Source organism: Parasteatoda tepidariorum, chromosome 7 (assembly GCF_982258835.1).
Source record: "Parasteatoda tepidariorum strain Cologne lab strain chromosome 7, Ptep-v5.0, whole genome shotgun sequence".
In the NCBI taxonomy this organism is placed as follows: domain Eukaryota; kingdom Metazoa; phylum Arthropoda; class Arachnida; order Araneae; family Theridiidae; genus Parasteatoda; species Parasteatoda tepidariorum.
Window position 1 is genome coordinate 100,533,863 of NC_141761.1, and position 25,027 is coordinate 100,558,889.

At 29.4% G+C, this 25,027-nt stretch overlaps 1 protein-coding gene across 5 annotated transcripts in view; it reads left to right on the forward strand.

Annotated features, from left to right (window-relative positions):
• Positions 1-3,090: 3,090 nt before the first annotated feature.
• LOC107445501 (transducin-like enhancer protein 4) overlaps positions 3,091-25,027 on the forward strand; it is a 171,298-nt gene continuing 149,361 nt past the window's right edge. For 2 of the 5 annotated variants that reach the window (XM_043042564.3, XM_043042565.3), the window contains exon 1: positions 3,091-3,322. In XM_043042564.3, the coding sequence (XP_042898498.1) occupies positions 3,299-3,322 (24 nt within the window). In that variant the 5' untranslated portion in view covers positions 3,091-3,298. The remainder of the gene's footprint in view (positions 3,323-25,027) is intronic. The other 3 variants (XM_043042561.3, XM_043042563.3, XM_043042562.3) reach the window with 2 other exon arrangements.

Consider the following 25,027-nt stretch of genomic DNA (forward strand, 5'->3'; position numbering starts at 1 on the left):
TATCAGGGCACGAAAAAACTCAAAAATTTCACCAGCCCTCAAGGACGGCTTGTCCAACAATGTACCCGTCCTCCTTTGAAACTAAGCCGTCGCTTCTAAATAAATAAAAATGTAATTTTCTCTTATTTATTACAAACATTTATGTAAATTGCGATAAATTGCATTATGTAAATTGCATTATGTAAATTATGTGAGTTGGTAGTTACTAGGATTACAAATACTAGGATTACATTATACAGTAATAAAAGAATTACTAGGTTATTAAAAGTAACCTAGTATTTCTTTTATGAAATAATTTATTTCTTTTATGAAGTAATTTATTTCTTTTATGAAATAATTTATTTCTTTTATGAAATAATTATAATGACGAAGGTCAAGTTATCTGGAATGTCAATTTATCCGAGGGTACAGCGTTTTTTAAATGAATCAAATATAACGTTTGCCAGTTCCACAATCAAGCCAATGATATACAGAGGTTTCTGCACAGAAATCTGAAAGGGGTTTTCTATTTAGGTAGATGCTCATAATTGCGTTTAACGTTTCTTGTTTAAGATCAGTACGTAATGTGTTTTTTTGTAAGTTCATTGCTGAAAAGCCCCTTTCAAAAGCAGTACTACCAGATGGAGAAAACATCAATTCTAATGACAAAAATTGTATCACTGAAAATGTATCACGAACATCAACGGGAAAATGGCAGTCCACGCGGACGTCGGATTCGAGAAATTCGTTGTCCGCGGGGAATTTTTGGCCGCCGAGGACGGCCCTGATCACTATGCATTGTACTAAACAAAATTTATATACCGACCTGTAATTTTATGGTCATTATAACTTTTCGAACATAAATTTGTTTTTACGGTCAGTGACTGGAGCTCTTTTTGCCGATTTAAAACCGTAATTTAACGGTCAAAGTTTTTAGAGTGCAATCACCAATTATTTCAGATGTTTTATTTCATGTGTAAAGTCCGTGTTATTACAAAATTACTTTTTTCTGTTCCTACAAATATTTACAGCTAAACAAAATCTACTTTGTTCTACGTTACTGTGACACTCTTTTTCAACATTGTTTATTTTATCTTATAATAAAGGTGAACGATGTTATAAAGTTTCAAACTGAAGACCAAAACGAAACTTAACTTTTAAAGAATAAAAATCTTCATTACAAATCTCTAAATTCTCTTTATTCCGATTAACAATCAAGAATTAAAAAATGTGAACCCTCTAAATTTCTTTCATTAATTCTCGTCAAATTTTTCCTCCTATTAACAACTTAAGGAGAGGAGTCCATTTATATACCAGCTCAGAAAATTTGAAATTTTCCATAATTAAGTTAGTTAAAATTCTTATTTGCCCCAATTTAGGATATTTTACTCCCGGTTAATCCCTTCACGCAGAATTTTTATTAAACATATTTTTCATACTTTTTCAATTATTTTACATTAATTTAAATCAAAATAAGTGAAATATATATATAGCATTTTAATAATTTCTGGTTATAAAATGCAGCATGAAACACAGGTGTCTCTTCCTGCGTTAAAGGTAAAATCTTCCTATCTCGGCTCACTTCAAAAAAGTTTTTCAAATCTGCACTTATTTGCAGTTACTTACATCTAAGAAAAACAGTTATTCATCATTGAAAAAAAAAATTTCAAGCTACTTTTTTTTGGATTTTATATTTTAGTGGAAATATAATTCCGTTAATCCAACAGATTTTTTTAGTAACTATTAAATAGTTTTATATAATTAAAAAATACCAAAATATATTTTTTCTTCTAATTAAAGAGCCAGAAAAAAAGTACATAAAGGGGATACCGGTGTCCAATCTGCGTCAAAGGGTTAAATTGGAACGATTACTTTTTCTTCATACAACATCTATGCTAAAATGATATTTTAATATAGATACTTTTATAACACTTTTTTAAAATAAATGAACCAGCCAATGGTATTTTAGTGCCTGAAAGTAAAAAATAGAATTTTGAAAATACGTTGTATTGTAAAAAATAATATTTTGAATAATGTCTTAAAACAATATAAATTTAGCAACGAGAAGAAAAATTATAATTAAAAAGTACCATTTTTTTTCTTTTTGTAATTAGAGCGCCATAAAAAATATATAAAAAGGATACCGGTGTTCTATCTGCGTCAAAGGGTCAAATCAGAACGATTACTTTTTCTTCGTGCAACATTTTTACTAAAACGATAATACTTTTACTAAAATTGTTTAAAATAAACATATTTTCAGGGCACTTTTTCAAAAATTTGGGTTGACCAATTGTATTTTATTGCCTGAAAATAAAATAAAAATTGAATTCTGAAAATAAGTTGTTATAATTCAAGAAGAAAAAAAATATGAAGAATGTTTTAATATTATATAAATTGAACGACGAGGTGAAAAAATATAATTAAAAAATACCAAAATATATATTTCTTCGTAATCAGAGCAGCAGAAAAAATATACAAAAAGGATACCAGTGACCCATATGCGTCAAAAGGTTAAATCAGAACGATTACTTTTTCATCATACAATATCTATCCTAAAATGCTATTTTAATAAAGATGCTTTTAGGGCACTTTTTTCAAATAAATGGACCGACCCATTGTATTTCAGTGCCAGAAAATAAATAAAAAACTGAATTCTGAAAATAAGTTGCTGTGTTGCAAAAAGAGAGAATTTGAATAATGTTTTAATGCAATATAAATTGAGCAACGAGATGAAAAGTAAAATTGACTTTAAAGAATAAAAATCCTCATTAAAATTCCCCCAATATCCTAACTCCCTAATAACAACAACACGACCAAAAAATTAAAAACTACCGACTCTCAAAACTGCATTCATCAAATCTTCTACAAAACTCTCTACTTTCCGTAGACAGACTTAATGAGAGAAGCCCATTTTTATGCCATCTCCGGAAAACGGGAGAGTTCCCATTTCTAAATCAATTACGATTCTCACTAATTCTAATTTGGCCCGTTTCAGGATGCCTTAATCCCGATTAAGTCGGTGCCATTACTAAAAGAACTTTTCTATTCCTCTCCGTCGTAACCTCCCGCCATTTTCGAAATCCAAACAAATGAGCGAGCCGCGTCTGGGTTAGAGATATTTCATTTTCCCTATTGGACTGAAGTCTCCCCATTTTATTCCCTTTTCTCTGCCAGAGATAGAAGAGAATCGTTTTGCAAATAAATGTGCCGAGTAGAAAAGGATGTGATGTTGTAATACTCGCTTATGTTTACACGCTGCTAAACTTTTATCGCCAACTATCCTGGCGCGCTTTTTGTCGCATGGATAATTACTGGACAAATGGTTCGCTACAGAAAACATGTGGTGAGTGAATTTAATTTATTGCGCAGTTTTTTTTTTCTTTTTATTTATAAATGTATTTCCTAGATCAGGGGTTTCCAACTTACATGGGGCCGCAATTAAAAACACCAATCAAATGGTGGGCCACAACTTTTTCAAAATTTTATATAGGACTCTTTTATTTTTGAAAGAACATTAAATATTGCTGTCAGATTTTTATAAAAGTTTTTTTAAAATTAAAAAAAAAAATAACAAGCATTACAAATAATGCTTGTTACGTATCATTTTGAATCTTCTCCTAATCTGAAACTTAGTGACAAGATTTTTTTTACTTTCAAATTTAATTCTGTGATGAATTAACATTTTTTCGACTTATTGGGAATTATAGCAACAACAAAAAAATTCTTGAGCATCTGAAATTAATTTTTTTTTCTTCTTTTCCGCTCATGCGATATTAAATTCAAGAAATTTAGATAAAACATGATATTCATTCCCTCTTTTATGCTCTTTAAAATTTACAAATGTAAATAATTTCGTCCAAAATGAGTGGTTTAAAAAAGTTAAATTGGAGAATTTCTTCGCGAAAATTTCACATGCGAATTATACATGCGACACATGCTAAATTATATTCACAAAATACAAAAAAAGAGCGAAATAAAAAAGAGATCAACATACACGATTATTTTTGTATTTGAATAAATATTTTCTTGGGCGCAAAACCTAAGAAATAAATTTTTTGCACCGTTGGTATGTTAAATTTCACAGATAACGAAAAAAATAGGTTTTTTTTTTTAAACGAGAAAAGTATTTTAAGTCCTTATGGATTTTTTACGAAAATTGTCCGCAATGAAAACTAATATAGTTATTTTAGTTCGCGGGTCACAAAAAAAGGCTTCGAGGGCCGGATGAGGCCCTCGGGCCGCCAGTTGGAAACTCCTGGCCTACATAAACTCATAAATGCGTAAAATATTTTTTTAAAGAAATGCTATAAATTGATTTATTACTTTTTTTAATTATTGCAGAAAGAACTTTTTAACTATTTTTACATACTGTACAGTATTTTTAAAATGTATTTCTTCACATTTCATAAAACGTAGCCCACGATACTCAAATAGTAAGTATGTCATAGAACAGTCCAAAAGATTACTGCAATCAAATTTATTTCCTTATTTATTAGTTTTTATTGTAATTAAAGATCCTAACCAACTAACGCAAAACCAAAAATATTTTTACATAGACAATCGTTTTGTAACGACTTACAAGCAGAAATAAAACTATAAAATATTGTTATATAAGTAATATAATTATATAAATTGTTGTCCAATATATTGCAAGCTGTGTCATAGAAGTTACTTAAAATAAATTGTATAACTTTGGATTTACTTGGTTCTCAATTATGCCTTTTGAAATAAATTAAATTTAGATTTTTGCAAAATCAATAAGCTCCAAAATGCTTGCTCAACTGAAAAAATAATGGCCTAGGCATGAAAAATCAGAGTAACTAAATTTACACAGTTTTCTCATAGTCTATTAATACTTTACATAGTTTTTTAAAATAAACAGACAACAAAGCTCTAGAAATCATCTTAATCTTCGTATTACAGAAAACTGAAAACTCTGATTGTTTCCATTTTTCTTATTTTGCTGTTCAGCTTGCTGTATCAAGGAGTTTTTCAAGCATTTTGAAGTCTCCAGTAAACTTTCTAAATAAAAATTTTAGGGTGTTGCATAAAACCTCTCTTAATGTGTATTTTTAAAATCATTGTTAAAAATATTAAAAAAAACTTACTTAATTTGGAGTTACAAATTAATATTTAAGCTAAGAGAATGCTAAAATACTATTGAAATCTGACAATGTTAAATAGACGTGGGGCGATGTTATAAACATCAAAACAAGCTTGTTTAGAGGTTGAAATTTTATTGTGTTCTTTTCAACTTTTCTGTTATTTCCCTTTATCAAACTCCTCTTGTTTTTATTACATTCGCCCTCCTGTCTTGTGTTTTATCAGATTCCGGTATCGTTTTTGTTTTTTCTTCTTTAGATATTAATTTGCGACTCCCATGTGTGAGTCTCTAGCTTTCATTTTAAATAAGAATTTTAAAAGTACATGAATGTAAATGAAAGGGCAGTCTTTACATAGCACCCTTTAATTTAAACAGGGTGTCCAAAATGTATGGAACAGATCGAACAGCTCGAGAAGTACACATAGGATCCAAAATCTAAAAGTACGCATGTGAAACATATTTAATAAATACTTTTAATGCCCGCTCCAGCTTCAACCCCTAAAGGTGAGGTGGGGCAACTTCAAAATAGGAATCCCTTTCTTTTATTGCAGATTTGCATTTCCCAGAAAGAATTACCCCAATTTGGCAACAGGTTGGGGCATTTATGTTCATAAGCGAAGTTTGTTGTTAAAAAAGGAAGATATCACTATTTAAAAAAGTTTTTAATGCTATCTTGAGAATTACAAATCAAATTGAAAAATAAAAATAGATTTGTTTGATATTTTGATGTTTCAATTTCAGGTGGCACTAAGCATTCGCCACCTCTCTATTATCATCCAACTATTTTTACCGAAAATATGTTTTCTCGCAACAATAACATGTACAATAACGGGACAATAACATAATATTCTTTCAGATTTATTCTTATATTACTGCTCTAGTCTAAGAAGTTATCACAAATTAACCCTCAACCTATTCTTTTTTATTTTCCTCAAAGACGATAAAAAATCGACTTTTTTCGTCCTCTATCTCCCATTTATTGTTAATTTTCTCCTCCTCAACTGTAAAACTCGTGATTTGCATTTTATAAAATAGTTCAATTAATAGTAAATTTGTATTTTGATTTGACGTTTTCGATGGGAAAAAATTAATCATTTATTATTAAGATTTGCCTATTGCTAAGACTTTTGGTATTTGGCTAATTTTCTGGCTAATAACTTGAAGTCCTTAGCGCGGGCTCTCAATTTCTAAGCAGCAAGGCATTGTCGGATACCTTGATGCTTATTTGGTTTGTAGGGTGATATTTTATTTATTACTGGTTCTGAGCAGCACAACTTTGTTGAGCTACCTAATTAATTTTTGTTGAGTTACCTAATTAATATTTAACTGTTGGTAGTAGAACGTTGATAGGGTCTTCTAAATTCTATTTTTGAATTGTAATGCGATATTTTATTGTTGGTTCTAAGCAGCAGAACATTGTTGAGTTCTATAGTTACTTTTTAACTTTTCAAGTGGTGTTTAATTGTTTGTTCTAGTCTTGCATCGATTCCCCTGAATTCTCTTTTTGATTGAAAAGCATGAAAGTATTGTTAGTTTTAAAGCATATCTCTGGAATTATTAAGAAAAAAAAATTGTTCTCCCACAGCGATAAAACTTGCTTATTCAAAGATGATTCTATGAAAAAAATTATTTCCATAATTATTTATTATTTTTTAATATTTTCTTTACTATTTATTGAAAAAGAATTTTAATTTTTATGTATACAAACTATTACACCAATTTAATCTTCTTAATTTTATGTGGAAAAATTTAAATTTAAAAGAGAATTGGTTGAGCAGCTCTTGAGAAGTAATTAGCGAGTTATGCAACAAATTAAATTTCAAAAATCAGGCCCGAAACTTTTGATTGCTTTGCTGGCTAAACCATTGGGGCCATATTTTTCAGATAGCAGTTACTGAGCCGTGGTGGCTCAATTGGATAGAGCACTTGCCTCTCAGGGAGATGACCCGGGTTCGTATCCCTGGTTGATTCGAATTCCGCACCCAGCTCGCACAGATCACTGTGCTGACGTAAAATATCCTCAGTGGTAGACGGATCATGGGTTAGAGTCCTCTTGACCTCAGACTAACTGTGGGAGGTTCTCGTGATCTCCCTTTCCATGTAACGGCCTCATGAAGGCAAAATTTCTCCCAATACTTAATCCAGGAGTTTCCTTGTCTTCTGGATTGGGTTCAAAATCACAAGGCTACGGAGTTGAACAGTAGTAGTCATGAACCCATAAAAAGTGGGTCGGCTGTGCAACGACGGTTATAAAATAATATAGCAGTTACTCCTCATATTTTGAGAGACCAGAAACCAAAACCGTCGAAAAAAAGGTATATTTATACAGCGGAAGTAATTTAGGAGTATAATTTTATAACTTAAAATATTGTGCTCGAATTAGTTAACATATTTAACCCTCCGACCATTAAAATTGAGTCCTAGTAAATTAAAACCCAATTATTAGATCTAAAGTTATTAAGGTGCTCGATAATTTTCTTTATTTTGTGCATATTTTTAATAAAATTTTACGGACAAAATCTGCTATTATCTTTAGAAAATTGAATTATGATAGCTATACTGCATATTCAAGAAAGTATTTATTCAAATATAGATATGTATCATATTTACGTGCCAGATCTGCTTAAGAAAATGCTCATTTAAATATGGTTCTTTGAGAAAAAAGCACATTTTGAAATTATTAAAAGTATTTTTAATTGAATCAAAAATTTATACAGTGGTACATATTTATTCTACAATGTAACATGCTTGCACTTTCCATTTATGTGCATAAATATTACTTCATGTGATTTTTCAATTAAATTTTAGATCCAAAATAAATGTTCAACTAGTCTGCAAATTTCTTTAAAAAAATTTATTATTTTAACTATGTTTTGAGCTTTTTATTCAAATTTGGAAAAACATAATTACTTCCCAGTTCTGCTAGTAAGTATCCACATTTGAAATATTTAAGAAAGAAACCCATTTTAAAATTATTTAAACTCAATTTTACAATTAACAAAATAGAAAAAATTCGCACTGTTGTAATCTTAGAAAATATTACAACTCAAACTCATTTTATTTAAACAAAAAATTATTTCATATGATTCTATTCTTTTAAATTTTACAGACAAAGTAAATGCTCAACTTGTCTGCTAATTTTTAAAAAAAATTAAAAAATTTAAAAAAATCGAAATGCGATAATTATAAACTGTTTTCAAGTTAGCTTTATTTAAATCTGGATACATGCCATTGCTACTCTGCTTGCAGGAATTCTTATTCAAATGTTTTAAAATTATTTAAAACATATTCAAAATAAAAATTCTTCCTATTGAAATATTATAAAATATATCATATTCTCATTTAATTTGCATGTATAAAAATTATTTTATATGATTTTTGAATGAAATTATGCAGACATAATAAATGCGCAACTAGTCTGCCAATTCCTTTAGTAAAAATCGAATTATGCTAACAATGCAGTATTTTTCAAGCTATCTTTATTCAAAACTGGATAAATATCATAATTACATGCCAGTTCTACTTATAGGAATGCTCATTTAAATATATTTCTTTGAGTAAAGAAACAAACTTTAAAATACCAATAGAAGTCAGTCTCTCTTTTATCCATTGCAACAAAACATCTTTTTCAGAATAAATATTTATTTCGCAATGTTTGATATTCTATTTTCATTTAAAACAGCTTGAGAGAATGCAAAGGGTATTTTCTGACAAAACAAAAGAATTTTTTGCTGCGCCATTTGACGCTTAACGACAAATAAATTTCTTTAAAAATGCAAAACTTCGATCGGCAATTTGTTTGCGTTTCTTAAAATCTACTTCTGAACAGTTACAATTACAGTTAAACGCAAATAATCGAGAAAGACTAATAATAGCTGACTAGTAAATTCCTTTTCTTTGTTTAGTATCAATATGAAATCGAATAAAAATTTCTTTTGCATTGAATTATCTGCGAAATCTAAAATGTTGCAAAATGCAATATTTAAAGATTATTAAACAACACAGACGAAAACATTAACAAAAGGTACATAGTAAACAAAACTGAAATATTTTCATTTGAACAATAAATGCAGCTATAAACGGCAAAAATGTCAATAAATTTTTGTAAGATTTAGAAAAATTTCTAAATCTATCCCCGTCTAATTAAACCTTTTCAAAACATCGGGAATTTTATGTCTATTGTAAATATAACAATAATTCACGGAAAATTTAGCTTTTAAATGTTTATTTTTTAGGAAACGCCGTACTTCATGACATTTTGATACTTATTAAAAGTGCAAACAAATCTGATGTTACATTCATTAAAATTTATTTAAAAATTATGATGATTAAACTCTTTAAAGCTATATTGTTTGTTAAAAGAAAAGAAAATTAATTTATACGATGCTTTGTGCTTAAAATTTGTAAAAATATATATACTTGTTTACAATTATGAAATATCTGCTCTTTCTCAGAACTTTTTCAATCTATGATAAATTAATATCAAATGTATAAAAGCTTAACAATTTTAATTTTTTTTTCTACGTAAAAAATTAAATGTTTGTTAAACATCAAGTTGTCAATAATAACAGAAAGAGATAGAAATCCTATGGACTATTGATCAATTCTCACTATATTATGTCAAATTTATTAAAATGTAAACGATTAATTAATTTTTATTGTCTTAATAATTATTTTATTTTTATGTTTAAATAATTATTTTTTAATTTTTTTACCTAAATAATTAGTAGTTTTGTTCGCTGAACAATGACTCAAATTTTAATAATTAAATAATTACATTATTATTAAAATAATTTATTTTTTATTTCGATAATTTACAGTTATAAATTAAAAGTTGACCAAAAAAGCTAATTTTAGGAAATTTTCTGCTAAAAAAATATTGTAATTGCAAAAGTTAAATATAAATTATAAATAAAAACGCATAACAACAACTGTACTTTCTTGAATAGTTTTATAAACATTTTGTCAAAAACAGCATTCTAAATTTTTTTTAAATAAAACTATGTTAAAAAGTTAAACTATAATAAATTCGTTGAATTTTTGTCACGGTTTTTTTTTTAAAATATATATTTTTTAAAATAACTAAAAAAAAATTTTTAAAAAAAATTTTTTTTTTTTTTATTATTTAAATATTTAAAAATAATTATTTTATGTAAGATAATGTTTCAAAAATTACCGACTGGACTGGGTAGGGGCTAGGGAACTGACTATGCATTAGAAAGGTTCTGGGTTCGACAAGGCATTGTTTTAGACAAGGCATTATTTCATTCTCTGTACTTTCTGTCCTTACAGTGGGAGCCACTTTGTCAAACTTAAAATGGTGCCCCTGAAGGAGTAGCCAGCAAATCTGCCCTAATAAGCCTGAATTAACGAATGTCAACCCAGGTGGCATTGGAAAAAAATTTTTACAAATTTATAAGATGATTACTATTAATTTGGAAGAAGTTTAAGCTTAATATAGTTAATTTTTGGGATCTAAATTTATATATCTTTGAAATTGCTTTACAACGTAAATGTATCTAGTAAAAATATAGTAATAATAAATACTCACAAAAAATTTAGATAGCTTTAAATGAAGTGAAATAACAACACCCATATCGCAAATTATTTAAATGACTAAGCAATTTATAATGCATTCCATTGTTCTATAATCTCCATTTAAGTCCTGAAACTTTTCCAAAACGTTTAAAAAAAAACATTGAATCTCATTCACAATGTATGCAGCTGTAAAAGATGAGATGAGCTAGATCTTAGAGATGAGGTCACTTAAGCACGAGTTTTTTTTCCGGAAAAACTGGTGGTAAAAAAAATGATTGAGTTTCTTTTTCTGACAGAAAATGAATATAAAAGTGTAGTGTAAATTATTTTTTTGCAGTTTCAGTTGTGGGGGTGGCTAGGAAGTGGGAGTTGGTGTAAAAGTTATAAAAAAAATTACTGTGCAAACAAATTTTAAACAATTTGACTGCAGGTTTATTTTGAATTTCGAAGTATTAAAATCAAATTAAATCAATATATCAATGAATAATCAATAAATTAAATTAATATATCAAAGAGCTAATCGTCAAAGTGCACCACGTGGTTTACACAAGAAAATTGCTGCATAGTGGTGTCATCTATGGTAAATAAATTTAATAATAATCTAATAACAATCTCTAATAATAATAATCTCCATTTTTACCAGAACGAATCTCAGACGGGCATTAAAAATTAAATTACATGAAATACAAGATTGCCCGTGTGAGACACGGAGTGCAAATTTGCTGGTAACTTTTGCCCGTGTCAGACACGGGCAAATGCGTTATAGGGATTAATAGAGCCGCGATGGCTCAGGGGATAGAGCATTCGCATTCCAATGCGGCGAACCGGGTTCGAATCCCAGTCGATGCGAATTCCGCATGCGGCTTGTACCGACCTCAGTGCTGACGTGAAATATCCTCAGTGGTAGACGGATCATGGGTTAGAGTCCCCTTGCCGTCAACCTAACGGTGGGAGGTTCTCGCGGTCTTCCTCTCCATGTAACACAAATGCGGGTTAGCTCCATCAAAAAGTCCTCCACGAAGGCAATAATTTCTCCCACTACTCGATCCAGGAGCTCCTTTGTCTTCTGGATTGGGTTCAAAATTACAAGGCTACAGAGTTGAACATTAGTAGCTGGGAACCCATAAAATTGGGTCGGCTGTTCAACGACGGTTATAAAATAAGGAAATAAAAAGGGGTTAATAAACATCGTCTTCTCTGTAGATCTATCTCAATCAATAAAACTCTGCCAGACTGAGACCTTTTAACAGAAATTTTATCAAAATGCTTAAAAGACGTCATATGTGCTTTGCAATGCTTTTGCTGTTGATCATGGCTAGAAAACATTGTAAGGAAATAGAATGTTCAAGATTACAGAGATTTTGCTTATCAATAAAAATGAACATTCCAGCAGAACAGTCTTAATCATCGAGATCACTCAGCAGAAATATGCATATACGGCATTGGATGTACTGCAAAAGCTATTTCATTCATCAAAATTCAGCATAGCTAAGATTAATCTGTAGAATTTTTTTTTTTTTTTCAAAATGTCTTAACTACATTTTATGTCCTTTGTGATGCGTTTGCTGTAGATTGCGCCTACAAAATACCTGAAGATGATAAAATGAGCAACGTGATAGACATATGATCTTTCAATAAACATGGACATTTTGGCAGAAAAATCAATTTCCAACCATAGCTGCAAACGCTCCCTACATGTCCTCCTAACCTTGCCTGTTATCCAATCCAAAGAACATATGGCGCTTTACTGCTGCTATTATCATATGACTTTTCTAAAAACATGCAATTCCTTCAAAACGTTCAGGTAAAGCAACAGGAATCTTTTGAAAAGTATATTGAATTATGCTTATAAATGTTACCGGCAATTTATGAAATACCGGCATTGTATCCATGCATTGCTGGTAACACTTATACATTATTTAGCCAAATTATGAAGTATGATAGATATTATATATGTTAGTTATGCATTGTATATAAGGAAAAATGCTCCTTACGCGAAATATGATAATTATGTTTTAACGAATATACATCATAAAGATTAAAAAAACTGTACATTTGTTCCGATTTCTTTAAAAAAAAAAATATTTGTAAATTGACAACCAAATAAAAATAAATTATTCAATTAATCGTATCTTTTTAAACTCAAATTGCAATTTGACCAGCTTATTTAGTAATTATTATTATATCCAATTAAGAAATATTTGTTATATTAAGAAATTACTTTTAACTATTACTAATAAATCTTAATTGTACTAATTGCTTAATCAGTTGATTTTCTACCTTGTATGTAATGCTAGGTTTCCAACTTAGCCGGTACCAAACGAAATGTTGTAAAGTATTTATTAAATGCCCATTCAATAAAAACTTTGCAAGACTCATGTTGTCATTAAATAAATAATTCCAAGAAACTGAAGCAGAAAGATATTACTTGATTAAAAAATTCAGTCGTTTTAAAAATATACAAATTGAAATTAATAGTTGACATGTTTCAAGCGCTCAGAAACAGGCGCCCATTTTCAAGACTTGCAAGGCGTAAATGAGAAGAAAGAAAAATGATTTGAAATGTGAAACATAAATTTTGTCAACAAAAAAATGGGAAAATAAAGGTGATAAACAAAATTAGAAAAACCACAGTAGCCGAGAAAGAAAAATGTGAAAACAGAACAATAAAAACCACAGTGGCAAAGAGGGACAAATCAATTTAAAATACTTTTCCGTGCGCTATGGAAAGGTAGGAAGAAACTAACTAACCGTTGAACGCTTGAAACGTGTATTTTCATGAAACTATTACTTCCAATTTGTATATTTTTGAAATGAATGGAGTTTTTAATCATGTTTTTTTTCTTTCTTTTTTTATAAACGATGTTGAACTGCCGACTCAATCGTTTTGGGTTTACGACAACGAATGTTCAATTCCATAGCCTTGTAATTTTGAATCCAATCCAGAAGACAAGGGAACTCCTGGATAAAATAGTGGGTGAAATTTGCCTTCATGGAGGACTGTTTGATGGAACTAACCCTCGTTTGCGTTACATGGAGAGGAAAACCACGAAAACCTCAAATGGTTACCTTGATAGCAAGGAGACTTTTACCCGTGATCCGTCAACCACTGAGGATATTTTGCGTCATCACTCTGTGCAAGGCAGATGCGGAATTCGTATCGACCAGCCATCGCTGGGATTCAAACCCGGTTGACCTCATTGGAAGGCGAACGCTCTATCCCTTGAGCTATCACGGCTCTTTTAATCATGTTGTCATTATTTCATTTACAACTCTTGTATAATTGTTTTATGAACCAGCTTCTGCTATTCTTGCCTTTATTTTATTACTAGTTGATTTGCTGGTAGATTTTTTGCCTTGAATACAATACTGGATTTCCAAATTTACAAATTACAAGCAAAGTATTTATTGCATATAAATTCAATAAATACTTAGCAATATTCATTTTATCATTATTTCACGTACAACCCGTGCATAATTGTATTCTGAACCTGATTCTACTATTGCCAAAAACTCATCACTGTTTTGTAATGCCAAACACGCCACGTTTTAACAATCCCACTTTAATTGAATTAAAACAAATAAAGTTTCTCCCAGTACCTGTAGATTAAAATACAAAATTACAACAACAACAACAAAAAAGGGTAATTCGTTACTCATTTCTAACGCCAAATCTCCTTCGTAGTTTGATATTTTTCTTCTCACAACCTTTGAGCAGTCAGCTTAAGTGTTTCTTTATCAACCTTCTGCCACTCTTCTAGGGAAGGGGGGTGGCTTGAAGGGGTGACGAGAGCAACACATTAATTTTAGAACACTAGAAATAGAAGAATTGAAAAAAAGGGGGCTGGGAAAAATCCGATTGCAGCAAAAGGAAATCCAGTTAACACCCTTCTGTCCCCCGATTTCCCCCGTGTCTCTGTGTTTGCATACTAATTAAGAATTAGTGGAAGACCCCCGCCTTTCCCCTGAAGCAAGCGAACCGGCAAAACCCGGAGCACAGGCAACCGGAGGTGTCAAAATCCTTTACCACGCGAAGGCGAACGCATTTGTCATTAATTAACTTAATTATGGGACAGCGTCCGGAGTATTTGCGAAAACGAACGTCATTGTCTTCGCTTCGACGCTCGCGTTCCATCCATCTCGACGATCCCCACCCCCGCTTGTGCTCACCCCCAACGATTATTTCGCTTTCTTGATCTCCTTCCTTTTAAAAGAGGATGAAGTAGGATGGCGGAGGAATGATGGTGTGGGGCGGAGTAGTGTTCTGCCACATCCCCAAGGGTAAGCAAGGAGTGAGGTGAGGGGTATATGGGGGCCAAGAAAATGTCTAACCCCAGCGATTCCGGAATTATTTTGTGATCCATGGAAGGAAAGGGTTGTAGAAACGATTTCATAATAGCTCCAGGATCCCGGAGCCGGTAAAGGAATGGGGGGTTGGGGGAGTAGGTGATTCTGGAGCGAAGTTGGGGAGTACATGGGGGGGAGGAGAAATACAGCAAGACTATTTGAAAGAATGGTATTTTCGAAACGACATTCTAGACAGTCGTTTATTGATTTCGTTCAGACGGCATTCGGATGATATTAAGCTTTATATCAGAGCCTGCCCTGCTCCGATGGGGGGGGGGGGTTCTGAAAAGGGATGGGGATTCTGAAGAGGCGGGGGATGGAAAAAGAATGATGAGATGGCAGGATGAGCATTTGAAATGTAATGATTTTGGAGTCTAGTTTCATGCATCCCTTCTTCGGCAATAGAATGGTTTTGAGCAAATTGTCAAACGTTTCGGGCAACCCTAGGGATCAAACTTATATAAATTTTTAATTTAAATTCTCCATTGGTGAACTTTTAGTATTGGAGGAATCATATTGCATCAATCATATCTTGCGAAATTATGTGATATATTCGTAGCGAAATCAATACAGAGTTTTAAAAATAAAATAAAAAAGTTATTTAGACTTACTCAATTCTTAACAAAGTATGCTATTATCCTGCTGCCACTAAACATTTTATTCTACTATGTGCTGAAATCTCATTTCTCACTTAAACCAATTGTAAAACATGTCAAAAACTTTACTAAATTCTAAACAACGTGCACTATTATCTAATTTTTAGTATGTGTCTTAGAATCTAAAGTAAATGTGACGCCTATTAATATTCAATAAAACAAATATGTATTATCTTTTTTCATATTTAATATTATATATATATATAAGATTAATACAATGTTAGAAAGCACTATTTCACTCTTTTTTGCTGATTTAATCGTGTGAGCTGATGACGGTATTATCTTTTTCTTATCCTTTTTCTTATCCTGTTTCCCAGCTTTTTAAATTTTAAATAATTTTTCCTCTTTTCTTTTAAAATTTACATATATTCTATTTCTAGTTAAACTGACTTAAAAAAATTCAATGGAAACGTTCTTGAAGTTTCTTGGGCACGCACGTCGAGGAGACTGTGATGATCAAGTAGTAAGATATTCTGTCCACTTTTAAAACTGCTGGGAAAGATTAAACGCCCTCTAACAAACTAAAAAAATCCAAGAGTTGCCTAACCCCATAAGTAATTAATATAATAGCAGAATAAGGCAAACAAAGGGTATAAATTCTCTCGGGTCAATCTCCTTTTTTTTTTTTTAATTTTTTTTTTTTAATCAATACGTAATCAAGTGTCTTTGATCTATCCTTTATTTATAGCCCATACTGATTTTTTTTTTTTTTTTTATTTCAGTTCAAAAACTTGAATAAAAGTTCAAATCCATCTTCGAATGAGTCATGATGCCATTTCCTAAATTAAAAAAAAAAAACACAATAAAAGATTTCTGGAAAATTAGAATAAGATTTGAACTCTAGTATCATGTAACTATAACCGTGAGATGCGTGTGGTCTTTCGGCACGGGATCACCCCTAAAACAATTAAGATCCACCCACACTCCGATATAAAAGATGCAATGGATTTCAGTTACATGGGAATTCTAGTAGCCGAAAAGAAACTGTAATAAATATAAAGAAAAGAAAAAAATAGCAGAAACGGCTGTCTTCAATTACTATCTTGAGGGAATAGAACAAATACCGGAAGTGCATTTTCTTCAAATGAAAAGACCGAAACTATAATTTCCTTTTGAGTTTCGACATCGGCTAATTAAAGGAATGATTATGCCGAAAAAAGAATGAATTTACAGCGGTTTGTGGATTTAAAATAGCAATTACTTCTTTTATTTATTAATGTGTTTGTTTGTTTGTTTCTTTTTCTTCCAAAGAAAAAACATCAAGTGCGTTTTAAGGATTACAATGAAAAGTACATGTTTCGCGAGCAAACAGCGTTTAGGGAAGTTGTACAACAACAAAATATATTGAAACTTTACTCGTATGAATTATTTTTGAGATAAGTGAAAAATAGTAGATAAGTTAAGAATAGGGAGCAAGATTTTTTTTTTTCAAATTTATTTATTTGATAATTATTTATTTCTACCGAGTTTCCTTTCCAAAATATGAATGAATAACCATTATTTGCTTTGCTTTTCTTATTTTATTTATTTATTAATTTTTATTTATTTCTATTCTGTATATTTAATTATTTTCATATGCTTATCTTAATTGCTTGAATTACCCTTTCACATGACGAATTAGTCAATATCTTATTCTTATGAGAATTGGTGTTAATTAGATCCTTGGAAAAATTATTTATTTATTAATAACGATTTTATTCAGCAAATTTTATTCAGCAATTATTTATTTTATTTTAAAATTTCTGTTTTAAAATGGGTTGAACAACCATTTCAAGTGACAAATAAGTGCTTCACTTAAAACATGAGAAATAAGTCCAAAAAAATTTTTTATTAGTCAATAAGTTTTTTTTATTTATTTTTGAGATAAGAGAAAAATAGCTGATAAATTATGAATAGAGTGCAATAATTTTTTTTATTTATTTACTAAGTATTTATTTCTGTTGAGTTTCCTTCCCTATATATGAATGAATAACCATTGTTTAATTTTGTTTATTTTATTCATTTATTTATTTATTTATTTTTTATTAATTTTTATTTCATTTATTTACTTATTTCGATTCTATAGATTTACTTATTTTTAAATGTTTGCCTTAAAATGTGCTTGAATAACCCTTTCACATACTATGCAACTATACACCAAAATTTCTCAAATTGCGAGGAAGAAGACATTTCTATCTTACAAAAAAAAACTGCTTATTTTGTTTAATTTTGAGAGAAACAACAAAGGTTTTCTTTTAAATTTAGAAGCATTAAGGAATCAACAAGCAAAACTGTATGTCTACTTTTATTAGCATTAAATTTTAATTAAAACGCTTAAACTAACTTTACTTAATACTTTTAATTAACGATTAAATTTATAAATTTACGTAAATTTACCATGGAATTATGGATTTATTTAGTAAACAAAAAAAATATGTGCTTATTTTATTTAATTTTGAGAGAAACAACAAAGGTTTTCTTTTAATTTCAGTAGCATTAAAGAATCAACAAGCAAAATTGACTTTAATTTGTGTGTTGTACGTCTACTTCTATTATCATTAAATTTTAATTAAAATGCTTAAATTAACTTTATTTAATATTTTTAATTGACGATTAAATTTTATAAATTTTCGTAAATTTACTATAGAATTATGGATTTACTTGCAAAATCAACCACATATTGATATGAAATCTTCCAGGTACCAATGCCATCACATTAAAGTGCATTTATAATATTGCATAGTAAAGTGCATTTATAATATTGCAGTTCATTTATAATATTTCACGATTTTTTTATTTTTTTTTTTATTTAAGATTTAAAAATAAATGAAAAATAAAGAATTGACAAATTTACTTAAGACACATTCATTTATTAGTAAAAGTGTAGAAAAAATAAAATATTTACGACAAATAAAATAATACAAATTAATTTCTTTGACGAAATAGTTTTGGTCTAGATGGGATACAGAGGCTCATCAATTATTTCGGTAAATGCTACTGAAGATTATTTTGAAAAGGGCACAGTAGTGCGACTTTTTAAATACTAAATTACTATTTGCAACTTGAAAAAATTTAAAAACAATAATAAATTAAATTTTGATTTGAAGGTAATTAAAACTGAATTGAATGAATTTTTGAATTAATGAATTAAATTTGAATTTAATGAATCTAGATTATATTTAGATCTAAACTAAATTTAGATATAAATTAAATGAATTAAATTTAGATTTAACTTAAATATGGTCCACTGAATACTATGCACGGAGACTCAGTGAACAATAGTAAAGAAACAATCTTAATAAAATAAAAAAAATCTTCATGAATTTTTTATAAAAAAGCCGATAAAGATTTATGCTTGGAAAAATATAATTCAAATATTGAAACATATTCTTCAAGAATTTTCCACCTAAATTGATTTTTCAATTCTAAGAATTTTTAAACAGTTTAAAATGTTGTTTTAGTTTTTCATATGGTTATTAAAAAACAATATATATATATATATATATATATATATATATATATATATATATATATATATATATAAATAAATACAAGAAAACACTAAGAAAGTTAAGAAAAACAATAAGTATCATTTATTGCGCTTAGGCTGCAAGTAAACAGCACTCATTAGATAAGTTCAAAATGAAGAATAAAACAAAGAAAAATTATAGACATATGAAAAAAGGGGGTGGGAAATAATAAGTAAAAAAATAACAAACAACATTTTATTAATAATAATAAAAAAAAAAAAAAAAAAAAGAAGAGAAATGTTAATTAAAAAACCGGAAAAAAAAAGATATAATCTTTTCTTCAGCCCACACTTCTCAATTTATGTTTCTCTTTTCTATTTTATATTTTTTCTTAAATAAACATCTATCTTCTAAAACTATTTATGATCAATTTTTAAAATTATCCAGTATAATATTACCTTGCGCACATCCATTTCGGGCCCATCCTTGGTAACTAACAAATCAAAACTCAGAATAACAAACCACTTCAGCAGTGCAGTAAGAACGACACTTTAAAACCCTTTTGTTACACTCAATTTGCGCTTTTGTTTTCATATTTTGTAATCTGGCAATCTTTCTGCGAAAACATTTTTAAATCATTCTTGAAAAATAACCGTCCATGTAAGTTGTTATGATTTTGCTACTCGCTTTATAGTCCCCCCTTTTTAATGTTTTTTCTTTTTATTTTATTTTTTCTTTTTATTTTATTTTATTATCTGTTTTTACATGTTATATTTACTTTTTATGATCTATTTTTATGTAGTTATTTTATAAAAAAAAATTTTTTGAGTGCTCCTCACACTATTGTATTAATATATTTTGCTTTGGCTTTATTGATACAATATCAGAAAGCACTCTGTTTTGCGGATACAATCGTGTGGGCTGAAGAAAAGATTATATATTTTTTTTCCGGTTTTTTAATTAACATTTCTCTTTTTTTTTTTCTTTTTTTTTTTTTTTATTAATAAAATGTTGTTTGTTATTTTTTTACTTATTATTTCCCACCCCCTTTTTTCATATGTCTATAATTTTTCTTTGTTTTATTCTTCATTTTGAACTTATATATATATATATATATATATATATATATATATATATATATATATATATATATATATATATATATATATATATATATATATAATAAATAAATACAAGAAAACACTAAGAAAGTTAAGAAAAATATATATATATATATATATATATATATATATATATATATATATATATATATATATATATATATATATATATATATATATATATATATATATATATATATATATATATATATATATGAGAATTTGAAGGAGAAAAAAAAAATCTGTTCTATATAACTCTGTTAATTTTTAACACCCTTTGTAAAATTTAACTCCATAAAAAAATTTGAATTGAAGAATGAAATATATTATGCAAATGGTTACTGCTTTATACACTAGATGGCATTACTTGTACAGGTAAAAGTGAAACGCTTTAGCCGTCGAATTAGTTTATAATAAACCGATTATTCGAATCAATAGCGCATAAAATGAAAAACAAAGCTATGTTTTACCATAGTCATTATTATATTTAGAAGAAAACAATTTTTTTTCCGACTTAGATGTAAATACAGGCATTCGACAAGTTTATTATATACATTAAAAAAAATTGCCCAGAAAAGCTATTTAGTTGAATGAACTAGAAAAAATTATTTGTTCGTCATTTTATTAATTTTTAAATCGAAAACCAAATTAATATTTTTTGTATATTAACGTTTAAATAAAGGTAAATTATGTTCCCTCACTTTTCCTTAATTAAACTTAATAATATTAATGAACAATATTAATTAGTTACCATTAATTAAAAAGAAGTAATATTGATTAACTTTTCTGTGGCTTCAAAGTAACAAAGTAGACTTCAAGCCATGGAAAGAGATCAACATAACATTTCATTTATCACATTTTGTCAAAAATCAGATCAAAATGTGTCTAATCATTCCGTGTTCAAAAATAAAATTTAACTAATACAATGCTCGCAATAAAAACAAATCCTTAAACATAGATAATTTTAAAAATAATTATTATCATCCTGCTGTGATTAAAAATCTTGACGAGGAATCATAATAAGACCATTAATGATCACTTATGATTACTTTTGACCATGTTGATGCATGCTGCTATTTATAAGTCGTTCAAAATAATCACTGTCAAAAATCTTGGCTAAAAAAATCATCCTTGAAGCATAATGTGTGATCATATTATGGCCATGTTGATCAAAATCATTTATGATCATTATTCTATTATCAAAATTTAAATCTATTAAGAATCGATAATGAACGATTTTACAAGGTCCAAACAAAAATTTGTAATTAAGGGACGCTCAGCAATAAAATGGATAATACATTGTGTAATATAGAGTAAAGCAACAAAAAAAAACGTGAATAAACATGTCTATATTTTCATTTGTGTTTTATTCCCGTTGTTTTTTGCGTAAGAACCATTCATTTTACATTATTTTGTCTTCAAAAAAAATTATTTATATTTATTTTATTATTATTTATTTTTAAGTCCAGTTGTTGATCTCACACAGCTGAAGGCCAGGGAAGGGGGGGGGACGGTTGATGTCCTTAAATATTAATTCTGAGAAAAAAAAACATTTTTGCACGATGATCGGAAGGGTTTTTCTTTGTACAGCCCATTTTCAATGTGTAAAAACTCTCGGGGAGAGCCATTTTTTCACATTATTGACTTGTCGAAACTTAGTCATCTTCAAAATGCAACAGATGGCGTACCGATCGTCGCTTTATATTTAAAAACTGCACAAAAACCGTTCTTATCCTTTAGTCTTTAGCTATTAAACTGTTTACAGAGTACTATTGCGATATCAAGAGACAATAAAGCTTTAAATGATTAATATTGATTTCGCTATTTGTTTAAAAGAAATATATATGTTTGCTTCCTGTAAATATAACACGCGTCAAATAAACAACAAAAAAAATTTCCTACTATCATTTAAACATTCTTTTCAACTACTGTTATAGATATTATTTTATTACATTTGCTAAGATGAGTCTAGACGTTCAGAAATAAATATAAGCCTATTATTATTATTCTTTTTTATTATTCTTTTTTATTATTACTTTATTTTGTTTGTTATAAAACTGGTGTCTCAACATTTGCTTTCCAATATTCTTACTTTTTAGTGCCAAACAATGAGAAAACAAGATGATGTTTGCTGTCTGTTAAACTCCAATGCAGGGGTCGGTAACCATTTGAATTGGATTTTAGCATTCATCAAATTTTTAAAAATGACGCACTTACTCTATACAAAATAAAACATCACCGACGCAATCACTTAGTACTTAAACCTATCCATGTGGGATTAATTTCTAAGAAGATTTTATCGACTCCAAAAGAATAAACTAAAATAATAATTTATATAAATTAAACAATATTAAAATCGTTTTGCTACTTGAAAAAAAGATGACAAAAGCATAATTTCTAAATTTGTAATTTTATTTATTTCCTTCCGACTAATGTGTTTTTCCCCCAATTACCTTTTGTGTAACATATCAGTATCTTTATGTTGATTTTTTTTTTAATCATGCCGGTTTTTTCCTCTTTGCAACATACAATATACTGTATAATGTATTAATTGTTTTATTATTTATTCATTTATTACTTTTAATTATTATTGATTTATTTTTTTAACACCTGAAAACTGCACACATATTATACAGTAAATATATCTCTTTATCTCTTGGTGGAAGCTGTAAGAATAAAGTCGTCAATACTTTAGCATTTTTGTTTATTTCTCGTAACATTTTTCTCTCTTTTGTAGCGTCGATAACTTGTATCACAGCAATTTCGAATTAGTAGGTGGCTAGAAAGTTTTACTTTTAGAAGTCATTGAGAAAAAAATATTTAGTCTCGACCTCAGATCAGCTGAAGTTCAATAAAAGCTACAGGGCGAACAGTCCCGAAATCCAGAAGTGTCTGGTACCTCTTATTTAAAAGTTGAAATCCAAAACTGATCATAATTAAAATAAATAAATAATAATAAAAAGTATCTATAGTTAAAACTGAAGCTTTAAAATAGACTGAAAAGAAAATAATTTTGGAACCATTGGTTTATGAGGCACAAGCTGGAGTCCAATGGTAACTGTAGAAGAAAGTCTGATGTCTCTGGTCTGTAGACTGAAGTTTAAAACAGACTGGAAAGAAAAAATTGTGAAGGCGTTGGCTTATAAAGCATAAGCTGAAGTCCAATAGAGGCTATAGAATAGAAGGACTGGTGTCTCTGGTTTATTAACTGAAGCTTAAAAAAAGACTGAAAGAAAATAATTTTGGAACCATTGGCTTATAAAGTATAACTTGAAGTTCAATAGTGGATGTAGGAAAGAGAATGGTGACTTTGGTCGATAAACTGGAGCTTAAAACAGACTGGGAAGATAAAATTTTGAAACAGTTAATCCATAAACTGAAGTTCAATAGTAATCACAGTTAAAAAGAGTTTGGCACCTCACGTCTGTAAGCAGAGATCGTACATGGAAAGTATTACTCTGGGAAGAAAGTTTGGTATCAATGATCTAAAGATCTATTGTCTGTGGTCTGTAAACTGAAATCCAAAAAGGAAAAATCAGTTTTGTACCTTAGATCTGAGAGCTGAAGTCTATTTGAGAAAATAGTATAGAAATATCCTTAAGTTTTTAATATCTGTTTACTACACAAACAAGGGAAAACACGGGAAGTCTAATGTTTTCTATGTGACGTTTATTTATTTTTCAACAATTTATTTGATATGATACCCTACAAACTAAGGGCGGGAGTGCCTACAACTTCAAAAAAAAAAAAAAAAAAAAATTCTAAAAAAAGGTCTTTATTTATGGGTGCAAGAGCAATGCTTATGCAAGTTGACAGAAATTTTTTCCAAATGGCAAGAAGTATTCATTTTGAAGTACGCAGGGTTTTGAAGGAGATAAGCCGAGTTGAGTATTATATTTTTGTGAGGGGGCCCCTTTTTCGAGACAAGGGCTAAACCACATGTCGACTCAACGCATCCCCTATAGAATAACAAAAAAGGGGGACCCTCAGCTTTTCGATTCCCTGTCTCTTCAGGATTGCTCCCAGATTGCAAGAAAGGGAGTTGAAAACCCCAAGGGGAACAAATTTCCGGTGCCCCCCATTTTTCAAAATAAAAAAAAGAAAGAAAAACTAGCGTTAATTCTCGCAATTGATCCCGGGTCTCCATCTATCCCATCTTATTAGGTGTTCCTATCCCTCTACCCACCTCGTAACTGGAAACCAGAGATTTCGAAGAAAGCGGGGTGGTCTAACCCCCTCCTCCACCCCTGCTTCCACTCACAACGTACCTTCCAGCGGGTGCAAGCTTTTATATATTCAGCAGAAAATCTGCTGCCGGCTTTTCTGTATGGGGTACTTTATAACCCTGGCTTTACGCTCGAAATAACAATTGTGCGATGAGCAACGAGATTTTTTAGATGGCGCAGAGGAACAAAAAAAAAATGGTAAAAAAAGAAACAAGGCAAATATGAAGTGTAGGTGTCCGTTTGAAAGCCATCACCACAAGGGGAGGGGTGTTATATATAATATACTGGAGTTTTATTGCATTCCTATCGTTTATTATTATTATAGCTTAGGTTGAAGTGTCTGCGGGTGTCTGACTGTTTTCAGATGTAATTAATTTCATCTTTCGATTTTATCTGGTTGCGCCATCTTTACCTATATCTGCTAACGATGACGTATTCAACCGTTTTTATTCCTTATATATCTTTTTTTTTTAACCTGTTTATTTTTTTTATGAGGATTATATCATGAGGATTATATCTAGATTTTACTGCATTCTTACAAGTATGGAATTAACAAGAAAAAGAATTATTTTATTTCAGAATATATACTGTCAGATGTACGGCGGTA